Source organism: Neolamprologus brichardi, chromosome 7, assembly GCF_056152115.1.
Source record: "Neolamprologus brichardi isolate AB-2024 chromosome 7, ASM5615211v1, whole genome shotgun sequence".
NCBI classification, from domain to species: Eukaryota; Metazoa; Chordata; class Actinopteri; order Cichliformes; family Cichlidae; genus Neolamprologus; species Neolamprologus brichardi.
In genome coordinates this window covers 26,806,950-26,822,215 of record NC_142110.1, presented here as the reverse complement: position 1 = coordinate 26,822,215, position 15,266 = coordinate 26,806,950, and the positions used below count along the sequence as shown (strand labels likewise).

Below are 15,266 nucleotides of genomic sequence, written 5' to 3'. Positions count from 1 at the left end.
TCACAGTGTGGACTGCATAACCACAGGCTTTCGGAAACGATGACATATTTTAGTCAAACGATGCAGTCATGTGACCAATTAAAATAATAAACTAAGACAGCGGAGGGCATTATACTGCATTTGTTTTGTTTGCTCTCAAATTTGACAGCCCTAGACAAGATTAATATCAGTTTGTACATGCTCCAGATAGCTTTTCTTCAAATTCTTTAACTCTCACTCGCCTTTGCAACTTTGTACTTTTGTGTTACTCACAGCGACAACTCCACCTCATTGTCAGACCATTTAAAACACTCGGTGCTTTTTCTCAACATTTTGGCACGACCTTTCAAAGAGCCGGAAAGTAAATAAACAACAGACAGAAATGACGCAGGTCGAATTGTCCTTCATTTCATGCATGCACAAAACAGGAATGTAAGTGTCACGTTCCGAATTGGAAATGATTATTCATGCTTTTGTTTCATCTCGCTTAGATTATTGTAATTCCTTGTTTACTTGCTTAAGTAATGCCTCCCTGGAATGACTGCAGGGTGTTCAGAATGCTGCTGCTAGGCTTCTGACAAAGCATCACAAATACTCCCATGCCACTCCCCTGCTGATTCAACTGCATTGGCTCCCTGTCAAGTTCAGGATCCAATTTAAGATCATAATCATGACTTATGGTGTAGCTCCAACTTACATAAGTGATCTTCTTCTTTCCTATCACCCCAGCAGGTCCCTGAGGTCTTGTGACCAGGGGTTGCTGGCTGTCCCGCATACAAGGTTAAAAACAAAAGGTGACAGAGCGTTTGTATCAGTGGCTCCCAGACTCTGGAACTCACTCCCTTTGAGTTTGAGATCTGTGGACTCAGTCATGTCTTTTAAAAACTGGTTAAAAACCTATTTGTTTAAACTCGCTTATGGTTGATTTTGTTTTGTTTTAGATTTTAATGTCTGTTTTCTGCCTCTGTAAAGCACTTTGTGATTTTATCTTGAAAGGTGCTATATAAATAAAATTGTATTTATTTATTATTATTTATTTAAGCGTTTTCCGTCGTTTCGGTGTGGATCAATAACTGTTCGGAAACGATTGAAAATGATAGTGTGGACGCGGAGCCTTTTTAGCCGTTTTCAAATTTATCCAGATTAGTGTACACGTAGCCTTAAACTGAAACAGGCTGTTGTACAGCTGATTAACAGTTTAGAACCACACATCCAAAAAAAACAGACTCCCCAGACTGCCGAAGCACCTTGCACAGAATACTCTGAGGGACACAGTCAATTGTCTTTTCCAAGTCCACAAAACACATGTAGGGTGGTTGGGCAAACACCCAAGCTTCAGGAAGTCATCCACTTGCAGGCTCTGCTACCAAGAAGCTGTTTAGGTGCCTCCGCAACTTCACTCCTACCACCACCTAACAATACCCTAAGTTGAAGTCAGCAGCACTCCACCATGTTGGCAGAGCAGGACTTTCCTGAGTCACCTGATGGTTTGCCATAATTGCTTTGATGCCTTACGAAAGTCTCAAAGCAATTACTTAGGCCATAGAAAAAACTTTTCTCCCACACCCAAGTTTTTGCTTCTCTGATGGCTCCCTTCACCTCTAGTGTCCACCAGCTTGCACCAACCACCTTGCGGCCAACCGTGCTAGGAGTAATTTATGTTATACATGGTTCCCTTAGTCAGTATCATTAGAAGATATAGCATGTATTTTCACTGCCATTCAAAATAAGCCTAACTTTACCCATCCATTAATCCAAATAACTATACTAATTATTAAACTGCATGAATGTCTTAAAGGCATAAAGAACAGATGACCTCTAATTTCATGCTTCTAAATTCAGATAAAGCTGAGGATACTGTACTTGGCCCTAATAACCTTTAAAATATGGTATCTAATCAGATGCTTACTCTTTACCTTGCCCTCCAGTAATGTTGGAGTCACATATTGACTGTTCGCTGTTGTGGTGTAATTGTCTGCTACCCTCCCTCTCCTTGGAATTAACCTACTTGCTTCTACAGTAGAATCATAGAGCAGATTGTTTTAAAAACCCTTTGGATTGTTTTTCCGACTTTCTTTGTGTTGTTGGCATTGTGTTCATAATTTGATAAGGTAGACAGGACACCTGACATGACACTTTAAATGAGTTTTTTAAATTTTTCTATTTCTTTTGTGTGTGAGAGAGAATGCAACAAATACAAATATGAATGAAAGAACATTTTGTATATTTAAAGTTAAAAAAAAACTACAAATATTAAATCTAAAAGTGCTCAGTATACTTTAATTAGTGTGTGCAGATATGCTATAAAGGTAATATACACAACACTGTACAAAAAAATAGAGGGCAAAATGGAGAGCTAATTCATTTACTTCCATCATCTTCTAGGAATACTCCATTAATCTGAATCTCTTATAAAACTGTGATTTCTTCACTGTCTGACTGTGACAGTTCTGATTGTTTGCCTGACTCTGATAGAGTTGAAGGGTTACGATGATGACAACAGAGATGCGACTCATGGTTGTATGGTGCAATCCTGCTCAGCCTGTGGCTGTACGTGCTGCCCACATCAGTGAGATCTGGGTGGGGATTGGTTTTGGTGGGGAGGGTTTGCTGCCGACAGCCGCCCGTTGACAGCAGCTCCCTCTCCTTGGAGTTTCTCCATTTCATCCTGCGGTTTTGGAACCAGATTTTCACCTTCACATGATACAAAAAATAGGTTAACATCAAGTAGAAAATATCTCTGTGATTCAAGTTTGAACTACTAATGGTGGCCAGCTGGTAAGTTCCTGCTCTTTCAGTATTTAATGTATACTTTTTTTCATATGTAGCAGCAAACCAAAGAAAAGCACCAAAGCATTCTCCGTACTTCCCTTTTCTCTGATTTATTTCCACTCACCCTCCCACAGGCCAGAAATATAACAGACCATCCCTGAGCAGATAATATTCTATGAGCAAATAGTTGGCAACAGTGGAGAGAACCTACACCACTTTAAAAGAAAGGTAAATAAAGGAGAGACTGTAGGTTTTTTATTTATTATGTACTGTACATCCATCCATTTTCTACAACTTATCTGAGTTTGTGTTTGCAATCACCTTAAACAGAGAATCCTAAACTTCCATAACCCCAGTCACCTCTTCAAGTGGTTTCACAGGCAGTCTAGAAATACAATCTCTCCAGCGAGACCTGGATCTTCCTCAGGACCTCCTTTCCGTAGGATATGGCTGAAACAACTTACCTAGGAGGAGTCAAGGAATCATCCTTTTTGATGTGGAAGAGCAGCTGCTCTACTCTTCACCTTCTCTTAAGGGACAGCCCAGCCACCCTTTGTAGGAAACTACACTTGTATCCACAACCTCATTCTTTCTCTCCGAGTTTATGAGCTTATGATTACAGTTGAGGGTAGGAGCATAAGGGTCACTTGGTGTTCGCTCGCTCTGTGGTATAGTATCGCTTCCTGTTCCTGCTCAAACACAGTGGTGTTTCTGAGTAGCTTATTTGCTTAGCAGTTTAATTAACAACTTTTAAATACATTCTTTTTTTTCACAGTATAATCTTCACGTGCTTCATCCGAAGCACACTTTCTGTGTACTCACTACCTAATTTATAGCCAAAGTATTCACTCACTGTCTCTGTACTGTTTCGCTAGCTTAGCTCGTAGCCGACCCGTTAGCACCATGGCTACTTCACCTGTCCCTTCTGCACTTTCTTGCTCATTGTGTCAGATGTTTAGTTACTCCTCGGCCTCCTTTAGCAGTAATGATATCTGTAACAAATGTAGCATATTTGCAGCTCTGGAGGCCAGGATTACTGATCTGGAGACTCGGCTTTGCACCCTTCTCTCACCCTTAGCTAGCCAGGCCCCTGTAGCTGGTGCAGCCGAAGATAGCGTAGGCCCCGCTAGCTGTTCCCCGGCAAATCCCAAGCAGCTGCGGAAAGAAGGCGGCTGGGTAACGGTGAGGAGGAAGCATAGTCCTAAACAGAAGCCCCAGGTACACCACCAACCTGTTCATGTGTCTAACCATTTTTCCCCACTCGGTGACACACCCGCTGGGGGTCAAACTCTGGTAATTGGTGATTCTGTTCTCAGACATGTGAAGCTAGAGACACCGGCAACCATAGTCAATTGTCTTCCAGGGGCCAGAGCAGGCGACATTGAAGGAAATTTAAAACTGCTGGCTAAGGGTAAACGTAAATTCAATAAAATCATAATTCACGTCGGCAGTAATGACACCCGGTTACGCCAATCGGAGGTCACTAAAATCAATATTGAATCGGTGTGTAACTTTGCCAAAACAATGTCGGACTCTGTAGTTTTCTCTGGTCCCCTCTCCAATCAGACCAGGAGTGACATGTTTAGCCGCATGTTCTCCTTAAATTGCTGGCTGTCTGAGTGGTGTCCCAGAAATGATGTGGGCTTCATAGATAATTAGCAAACCTTCTGGAGGAAACCTGGTCTTGTTAGGAGAGATGGCATCCATCCCACTTTGGATGGAGCAGCTCTCATTTCTAGAAATATCGACAAATTTATTAAACCCCTCAAAACATGACTATCCAGAGTTGGGACCAGGAAGCAGAGTTGCAGTCTTACACGCCTCTCTGCAGCTTCCCTCCTCCTGCTACCCCCCCAAAAACCCATCTCCATAGAGACTGTGTCTGCTTCCAAAAAGACAAAAAACAAACTAAAAACCAGCAACAAACAACTTAAACATTTACAAAGAAAGAACAATACAGTATCCACATCTGAACCAAAGAGTAAAACAGTGAAATGTGGATTATTAAATATTAGGTCTCTCTCCTCCAAGTCTCTGTTAGTACATGACTTAATAATTGATCAACAAATTGATTTACTCTGCCTTACAGAAACCTGGTTGCAGCAGGATGATTATGTTAGTTTAAATGAATCAACACCCCCGAGTCATTCTAACTACCAGAAATCTCGAAGCACAGGTCGAGGGGGTGGTGTGGCAGCAATTTTTCACACCAGTCTATTAATTAATGAAAGACCAAGACAGACTTTTAATTCATTTGAAAGCCTGATGCTTAACATTGTCCACCCCAGCTGTGAAACTCAGAAACCAGTCTTACTTGTTATCATCTATCGTCCACCTGGGCCTTACACAGAGTTTCTGTCTGATTTCTCAGACTTTATATCTAATTTAGTTCTGAGCTCAGATAAAATAATTATTGTGGGTGATTTTAACATCCATGTTGATGCTAAAAATGACAGCCTCAACATGGCATTTAATCTGTTGTTAGACTCAATTGGTTTCTCTCAAAATGTAAAAGAACCCACCCACCACTTTAATCACACTCTAGATCTTGTTTTAACATATGGCATAGAAACTGAACATTTAACAGTGTTTCCTGAAAACCCTCTCCTGTCTGATCATTTCTTGATAACATTTACATTTACAATAATTGATTACGCAGCAGTGGAGAGTGGACTTTATCAAAGTAGATGTCTTTCTGAAAGCGCTGTAACTAAGTTTAAGAATATAATCCAGCCACTGTTATCATCGTCAATGCCCTGTACCAACACAGAGCAGAGCAGCTATCTGAACGCTACCCCAACAGAGGTCGATTATCTTGTTAATAATTTCACCTCCTCACTACGTACGACTCTGGATACTGTAGCTCCAGTGAAAACTAAGGTCTCTAATCAGAAGTACCTGACCCCGTGGTATAATTCTCAAACACGTACCCTAAAGCAGATGACTCGTAATCTGGAGAGGAAATGGCGTGTCACAAATTTAGAGGATCATCATTTAGCCTGGAGAAATAGTTTGTTGCTTTATAAGAAAGCCCTCCGCAAAGCCAGAACAGCTTACTACTCATCACTGATTGAAGAAAATAAGAACAACCCCAGGTTTCTCTTCAGCACTGTAGCCAGGCTGACAAAAAGTCAGAGCTCTTTTGAGCCAACCATCCCTTTAACGTTAACTAGTGATGACTTCATGAACTTCTTCACAAATAAAATTTTTATCATTAGAGAAAAAATTACCAATAATCATCCCACAGATGTAATATTATCTACAGCTACTCTTAGCTCCATTGATGTTAAGTTAGACTCTTTTTCTCCAATCGATCTTTCTGAGTTAACTTCAATAATTACTTCCTCCAAACCATCAACGTGTCTTTTAGACCCCATTCCTACAAAACTGCTCAAAGAAGTCCTGCCATTGATTAATTCTTCGATCTTATATATGATCAACCTATCTCTAATAATCGGCTATGTACCACAGGCCTTCAAGGTGGCTGCAGTTAAACCTTTACTCAAAAAGCCATCTCTAGACCCAGCAGTCTTAGCTAATTATAGGCCAATCTCCAACCTTCCTTTCATATCAAAAATCCTTGAAAGAGTAGTTGTCAAACAGCTAACAGATCATCTGCAGAGGAATGGTTTATTTGAAGAGTTTCAGTCAGGTTTCAGAGTTCATCACAGCACAGAAACAGCTTTAGTGAAGGTTACAAATGATCTTCTTATGGCCTCTGACAGTGGACTCATCTCTGTGCTTGTCCTTCTTGACCTTAGTGCAGCATTCGATACTGTTGACCATAATATCCTGTTAGAGCGATTAGAACATGCTGTAGGTATTTTAGGTACTGTGCTGCAGTGGTTTGTATCATATCTATCTAATAGACTCCAATTTGTGCATGTAAATGGAGAGTCCTCTTCACACACTGAGGTTAATTATGGAGTTCCACAGGGTTCAGTGCTAGGACCAATTCTGTTTACATTATACATGCTTCCCCTAGGCAGCATCATTAGAAGACATAGCATACATTTTCACTGCTATGCAGATGACACCCAGCTCTATCTGTCCATAAAGCCAGATAACACACACCAATTAGTTAAACTGCAGGAATGTCTTAAAGACATAAAGACTTGGATGGCCACTAACTTTCTGCTTCTTAACTCAGATAAAACTGAGGTCATTGTACTCGGCGCTGAAAAGCTTAGAAATATGGTATCTAACCAGATTCTTACTCTGGATGGCATTACCTTGGCCTCCAGTAACACTGTGAGGAACCTTGGAGTCATTTTTGACCAGGATATGTCCTTCAACGCACATATTAAACAAATATGTAAGACTGCGTTCTTCCATTTGCGCAACATCTCTAAAATTAGAAATATCCTGTCTCAGAGTGATGCTGAAAAACTAGTTCATGCATTTATTACTTCCAGGCTGGACTACTGCAATTCATTATTATCAGGATGTCCAAAAAACTCACTGAAAAGCCTTCAGTTAATCCAAAATGCTGCAGCAAGAGTACTGACAGGGACTAGAAAGAGAGAGCATATTTCTCCTGTTTTGGCTTCCCTTCATTGGCTGCCTGTTAAATCCAGAATTGAATTCAAAATCCTGCTCCTCACATACAAGGTCTTAAATAATCAGGCCCCATCTTATCTTAATGACCTTGTAGTACCATATCACCCTATTAGAGCACTTCGCTCCCGCTCTGCAGGCCTACTTGTTGTTCCTAGAGTATTTAAAAGTAGAATGGGAGGGAGAGCCTTCAGTTTTCAGGCCCCTCTTCTGTGGAACCAGCTTCCAGTTTGGATTCGGGAGACAGACACTATCTCTACTTTTAAGATTAGGCTTAAAACTTTCCTTTTTGCTAAAGCATATAGTTAGGGCTGGACCAGGTGACCCTGAATCCTCCCTTAGTTATGCTGCAATAGATGTAGGCTGCCGGGGGATTCCCATGATGCATTGAGTTTTTCCTTTCCAGTCACCTTTCTCACTCACTATGTGTTAATAGACCTCTCTGTATTGAATCATATCTGTTATTAATCTCTGTCTCTCTTCCACAGCATGTCTTTTATCCTGTCTTCCTTCTCTCACCCCAACCGGTCGCAGCAGATGGCCGCCCCTCCCTGAGCCTGGTTCTGCCGGAGGTTTCTTCCTGTTAAAAGGGAGTTTTTCCTTCCCACTGTCGCCAAAGTGCTTGCTCATAGGGGGTCATATGATTGTTGGGCTTTTCTCTGTATCTATGAAGCGCCTTGAGGCGACATTTGTTGTGATTTGGCGCTATATAAATAAAATTGAATTGAATTGAATTGAATTAAACTGACTGGTAAATCAACAGCTTCACCTTTAAACTAAGGTCTCTTTGCACCACAACACATTAGTACAGCCTGTGCAGAGCCAATCCATCTGTTAGTCTCATGCTTCACTCTACCCTCACTTGTGAACAACACCCCAAGATTCCTAAAATTTAAACAAATACTTTTCTAAGTAGGCTGAGGAATGTGATCTCCCTGTAATTTGAGCACACCCTCCAGTCCCCTTACTTTAAAAAGGGGGACCAACATCCCAGTATGCCCATCCATAGCCACCGCTTCAGACCTGCACACAGCATTGGGAAGACATGTCAACCAGGACAGCCACACAACATCCCGAGATTTAAAGAAGTCTGGGCAAACATCATCTATCCCAGAGGCCCTGTCACTGAGCAGTTGATCAACTAAATTTGTGACGTCACTCCCAGTAAGAGGCCACTAGTCCCCTTCATCCACAGACTCTGCTTCTATTACACATAGCTTGACACTGGGATTGAGGAGATCCTTTACTATATCCTCAGTTGAGGTCAGTAGCATCCCCAGGACAGTTGTATTAAGTGTGAGTAGAGCACCAGTTCCCCCTTCTGAGTTGTCTGAAAGTTTGCCAGAATTGCTGTGAGGTCGACCAAAAGTATTTTTCCATGGTCTACCGAAACTTCTCCCACATCTGATTTTTCGCATCAGCCACTGCCAGAGCTGCAGCTACCTCTAGAGACCCACAGTCTAACCAAGCCCAATCCTTCTTCAGCCTAAAAGCTCCCTTCACCTCCAGTGTCCACCACCTGATTCTCAGATTATCACAATGATAGTTACTAGCAACAGTGCAGCTGCAACTCCTTGGCAATAGAGGTGTGGAACATGCTTGACACTGGCAGTGCTTTGATTGCACTCAGGCTAAAATGAAAAATATGTACATATTTAATAAAAAGGTTTTCTAAGATATGTATGTGAAGGTTCTCAGTCATCCAGGTCATCGTAGTCTAAGGAGCTTGGAAAGAAAAGCGTCTGGACTTCTTTAAGTTGTTTGAAGACATTTCACCTCTCATCCAAGAAGCGTCTTCAGTTCTAAGGTCAAATGGTGGGGAGTCCCAGATTTAAACCCCGTGGAGGTGGCTCTTCTATGTTGTGCCATGCACTTGTGAAGTGGCTGTTTGGTTTCTCCAATGTAGAGGTCTGGGCATTCTGGACAAAACTCCAAAACACAAACTTAACAATGTGGTGTATGCTGTACAGTGCAGCGAGGAATGCCCACCTGATGGTGGAATTGAACTCAGGACCTTCTTGCTGTGCGGCAACAGTGCTAACCACCGTGCCACCGTGCTGCCTCCTACTGCGAAGGAGAACTTGAACCACTGTTCCCACATAAACATGTTTTAATAGCACAAATACCATTTACTGAAATTTGTAATTATCTCATAACCTTTATCACTATTCCAAAGAAAAATAACTTTGGCATCTAGTCTAAGGAGCTTGGAAAGAAAAGCATCTGGACTTCTTTAAGTTTCTTGAAGATGCTCCAGATGCTTTTCTTTCCAAGCTCCTTAGACTACAATGCCCTGGATAACTGAGAACCTTTACAGACAACTTTTGCATATCTTCCAAAAATATAATCAACTGAGTGTTAATTTTTTTTTTTACTATTGTACAAGATTCTTCATGGCCATGACTGAATAAGTGTGTCATAAAATCTACAGAGATTTGCCTGAGGAAAAAGAAAAAACGTTTTTGAAGCCATCACAGTGTTAGTAATGGTCCAAAACCATGATGTGGTGTGTACCTGGGTGTCTTTAAGATCCAGTTTACTGGCGAGCTTCTTCCTGTCTGGTTTGCTAATATATTTTTGCTTCTCGAAGGTTCTCTCCAAACCTTTTCTTTGGAGGTCTGAGAACACAGCCCGCCGCAGCATGCCCCTCCTGGGCTTCCCTCTGGGGCTTAGGGGCCATGAAAATGTTCCTGGGACAGGAACCACAGAGGCAGAGGCTAGATGGACAAAACATAAGAGAAACAGGAGATTTTAAGAGTCGGGCAATGATTGGGTACTCTCGACATCTACAAGAAAAAAAATGCAACAAGAAAATGGGAGTGAGACAAAACATTTTTTGAGCAACAGGCTGTTTTACAGCTGATCAAAAGTTTAAGACCACATGCCTTTTTTTGAGCACGTGGTCCTAAACTTTTCATCAGTGGTAAAACAGCATATTTCAGTTTAAGGGTTGTTTTCAATAAATTGCATGCTCAAAGAAATGTTTTGTCTCACTCCAATTTCTTCTTGTTGCATGTTGAAGCTCAACTTGGAAACTTGTTAACATCCAACCATGCAAAATATGATTTTTTGCCATTTTTCAAGTGTTTTTAAACGTTTGACCGGGACTGCATAATGCACAGAGGCTCTTGACTTTTAAATAATAATGTTCTATGCAGTCCTGTAGAAAGTTATATATTTAAAAAATATCTATATTATACATTATATTTTCCTCTCTGATTACTCTGGTACAAAATGATCGAATTACTTTACCTTAAATCAACACACTCCTGGAAGAACACAGTAAAAGAATTCCAGATAAAACTTTTAAATTCAACATACAAATTAACCTTTGACCTGCCATCAGGTTCTACTACGTGCTGTCAGGGAAAATTTCAAGTCTTCTTCATGCAGATGACTAGTCTCAGGTCTGATCAGCAGCTTTCTTAAAACACCAAACTGAGTAATTGCTCACGCTCCTATATAGTGACACAGTTACATGGATGATTAATCCCTTTGACTCTTTGTTTTTAATGTTATCAATAAAACAATTGCAGCTTTCACTGACAGCACGCAATGTGGTACTTTTTAAAAGTTAGAATACAAAGTGAACATATAGGAAGATTTGTCTGTTGTCACTGGGTGATGCTGAGGTCTGAATCTGAGGGTAGCTCCTGCAAAGGAGCAAAGAAAAAATCATCACAAGCCGTGAAGTGCGAAGTTTTTCCCTCAAATCTGAAATAAAGCTGATCTTTCTCTGTCCTCACACACTTTAGCATCTTAAGTTCTGCTCTTACATTTTTTCAGTTCTACAGTTCTGCTGACAGCTGACATATTAGCTGCATGTAAGCCATATATACTAACAGATTGTCCAGTATAGTATTTACTTTTGAGTAGTTGGTGTTTTTTAAAAGGAGATCTGCAAAGATGAGATGATGGAGTAGGTTTCCAGTACTAGTTCAATCATGCCGCTGTATCATGGTCACTTGCAGGAAAACAGAGAAACATATGAAGGTACTATCACACGTATTTGAGCTGCTGCCTGAGTATTGGGCATCTATTAATGCTTCATATTATTTCTCCCAGGATGTAAGCTGTACAGAGCACTGCACATGTAACGTTGTAAACAATACCTCATTAAGAATAATTCAAACTTGGTTTCAAATATTCAGGTAAAAAAAAAAAACTCTTTAAAAAAAATCTATAAATAAATATACAGAATCTGTGCTGTAAAATTCATCAGAAGAAAAATTCATCAGAAGAAAAATTCAACATAGATTTTGACTACATAAATATTAGGCACTGCTATTTTAATCCAGCTTCTTTTACTTTGTATACATAAGCTGTGTTAGTGACAAACTGAGATATCAGAACCTGGAACTTATTTTACAGGCAGTTTGAGTGAACAATACTACAGAAACATTTTCAATCCTCAGTTATTCATCTTCCGTTAAAACTACGTTAAATCTGCCGTTAATGGGGGGTTGTTGAAGTGTAGGCTTTTTAAATTTGGTGTTACTGTGGTTACAGATGTGGAGAGTGAGAAAAGATGCTGCTGTTTGCACATATTTAATAATAACCTCTGCACAGGAGCTGAACAAGAGTCCAGCTTGTTGCTCTTACAGTATGATACTCATAAAAAAAACAGAGTAATGGTAATTAGTTAGTGACTGAACAGACCAGTGACATTTCTCTGTTTCTCATAAAGACCATTTCAATGTCTCATCTTCAGCTACAGGACTGAACATCCTTCAGTTCATTACAGTCAGAGCAGCAGAGCAAATGTCTGAACTACAGCACTGACTTTAACGAGCATTCAAGTTCACAGTGATTTCTTGTTTCAAGTCAAGGAGGTGATGTGAAAAGAGAAAACCATCTCCAAATTGAGGAGGGGGCCTAAGGGTACATCTTTCGTCATTGTATTACAACTACCAACAAAATAAAATCAACTACTAACATTTAAAAATCAAGTTATGTGAATAAGAGCATATAAAATCTCAGCTGGTGTCATAGCCTTTAGATGGGTAAGAACTTGTTACCCAGAAAAATTAGGTTTTGTAAACTGTAAAAGGGCATTTTTTAAATTAAATAATGATTGTCTACTAAATAATATATAATGAGTGGAATAATAGATAATGAGGAGAAAGAAGAAGAAAAACAAACCAAACAAAAACACATGAGACTTCAACTTTAGTATTGTGGTATAAAGGCACGTGTATTTGTGCTATCACCACTCCATGTGCTCCTCTGAAATTCAGATGGTTGGTACTAACAACCAATGCAATTTAGCTGGAAGACTTGTCGGCTTTATGACAAAGGAATGTTGTGTACCAGAACTGCAATTGTGTAATGGTGTACTGTTTTTATGTATTATGGTAAATTGACTGTTTATTATATAGCACTTTTCTACCTAAGCACTCAAAGCACTCGAGCACAAAATGCCTCGTTCACCCATTCATACCAGCACTTTTTTCCATGCTTAAGTGTTTTCTATCTAACATTCACACAGCCAGATGGAAGAATCAGAGAACAACTTCAGGTTAGTATCTTGCCCAAGGATATTTGGCATGCAAACTGGATCAGCCAGGGATCAAACCACCAACCTTTCGATTAGTAGATGACCTGCTCTACCTCCTGAGCTACAGCCAACCCGATCATTATGTAACTCAAGTTCATGCATGCATTTTGGGTTATTTAGACCAAAATACTCAAGGGCCTGATATCCACTTACAAGGACATTATACTGACACTGTTCTATCAAAATTTTAAACAAATATCCTCATATGTGGCTCTTATTTTTCTTAAAAACAAAAATAAGGTGAAAAAAATCTGGTAATTCTTTGTTTTTACAAATATATGCCCAAATATCAAAGAGAAATTAAAAATGCTGGAAAGACCTCTTTAATTTAATTAATACCATCTTTATTACTCAAAATAAATGGAAAGAAGGGATACATTAAATTAAATTAAACTGAATAAACAAAAAACACACATAAGACACCAATTCTGTGTGAATAAAATCAATTAAAAATTATTAGCACAAAAATATTTGGTGCCATAATTTTAATTTAAAGCCTTCCTATTTTAGTTGGCTATAACTGATTGTATAAGATTGTATTCCCAAATGTTACAGGGAAGAATTCTCCATGAATAACTGAGGTGTTCTAAAATCTTTCATCTCTGCATCACAGTATCTTGGAAAATGGATGTGATATTTCCATAGGTAAATATCAGCCTGATATCAGTTAACTACAAAACTATATGTCAACATCTCTAATATTAAATAATTTCTTTGGAGGCGCCGATGCCAAAGGATCATGAAATGCAAAATATCCAGGCCCATTATTTTCCAGGCATTTCATTTCATTTAGTGTCTGTTTGTAGCCATATGATGTGGGTGTGAATATCGTAACAAAGTGAATGCATTTCTTTTCTCACTGAACAATCAAAACACTTTAAGTGTACATCAAGTATGCTTTAGTTAGAGCCCATCAGAAAATAAATGTGATTATGAGTCAAGAGTCAAAGTCATGTTTTCTCCCTTATATCTTCAAATCACACACATTATATAGTAGTTTACAAGCTGCAAAAATCAAAATCAAAAATCCTTTGTTTAAAAAAACAACATAAACATTCATAGTCCACCTACCTGTGAAATCAGAGGCTCTGATGTAAGGATAAAGGCTTCTGTCTAAAAAAGGCAGAGAGAGCGACTTTGTCTGAAGATTCTGGACTGGAAACAGAAAACAGATTCGCATCCACAGGCAGATTAGGATTTTAACATGTAAAGAGATATATATACACAGATGACTGTTAATAGCAGTGCCACTGAAAGGACAGCTCAGATCTAACCTCATCAGACGACTGTATTGGACGATTGGTGTTCACGTGTCCATTGCTTAACTTTCATTAAATTGGTTAAAAGTTAAACACTTTGCTTTTACTTTTGAATGAAGGCCTGAATTCGTCACCCCTACTTTTACCATTTTTTCTTTACTTTTAATTACGTGGTAGTGAAATACACTGCTAATTGTTTGTAGAAATAAATAAAAAATCATAAGACAATAATAATAAACAATATTTTTATGCTAATTCATTCACTAACAGCACTTTTCAAGTCTCCGATAAGTTAATACAGATCGCTCTGTGTGTGTTTGTGTGTGTGTAAATGTATATGTTAAATTTAGTGAGAGAGGGGCAGAGAAAGAGATCAGTATCAGAAACTCACGACTCCATGTAGAAGGTGCCAGGATCGTACCGACGCCGAACTTCAGGTAGTCCGGGCTGGCCGCGTACACAGATCCGGGGCTGCTGCGGCTGAGTTGACCGGATGTCTCCGTGCTTGGTTCTGTTGTACGTGGAAAGGACCTTGACCCCGCACTGAACGGCAGAATGTCTCCGGAACTAAGGGACGAGAAAGTTCGATGTATGTATCCGACATGTTGGCTTATGTGATCTTCTACCAGAAAGCCGGTTCCTCTTCCCTGAGCCGCCGATTCGCTCAGTGACGCGGAGAGAGTAGCAGGGACACGCAGGAAACCCGGGTAAAGAGTAGGCGACAGAGCAGCGCAGGGAAACATCATAGTTGTCCGAACAAAATTCCTGTTGTCCAGCAGAGATTTTTCAGGAGAAATAGGGAAGTCCAGTGACCTGCTCGGTGGCTCTTCGTCCTCGTAGGTTTTTATACCGATTCCACAAAGAAAAACGCACACACGTGTGCACAAACGTGTGCGCGCGGACAAGTTCAACCCTCAGCCCATCTCTCTGCCTCATTGGCGAGTTTACACCCTTTATGGGAGTGCTCAAACACCCATAAATTTCATCACAGGACCTCTAAAAATAAAACTTTTCAAGTGTTATATTCCAGTTTCCCTGCTGGAGCCAGTAGAGGTTACAACTCAAGTCCAGTGTTCTTGATGTCATGGTATTACTAATGCACTCACGCCTGCGCCAACATCTACGCAGTGGCTTGTAATTGA

At 40.0% G+C, this 15,266-nt stretch overlaps 1 protein-coding gene across 1 annotated transcript; it reads right to left on the bottom strand.

The window, feature by feature from the left end:
• Positions 1-662: 662 nt before the first annotated feature.
• LOC102787706 (homeobox protein DBX1-B-like) lies at positions 663-15,148 on the bottom strand. The gene is made up of 4 exons (XM_006782235.3): positions 14,516-15,148; positions 13,937-14,020; positions 9,823-10,025; positions 663-2,673 (listed from the first exon to the last, which is right to left on the bottom strand). Exons 1-4 carry the CDS (start codon positions 14,868-14,870, stop codon positions 2,389-2,391), a joined length of 927 nt encoding a protein of 308 aa, XP_006782298.2. The 5' UTR covers positions 14,871-15,148; the 3' UTR covers positions 663-2,388.
• Positions 15,149-15,266: the final 118 nt, after the last annotated feature.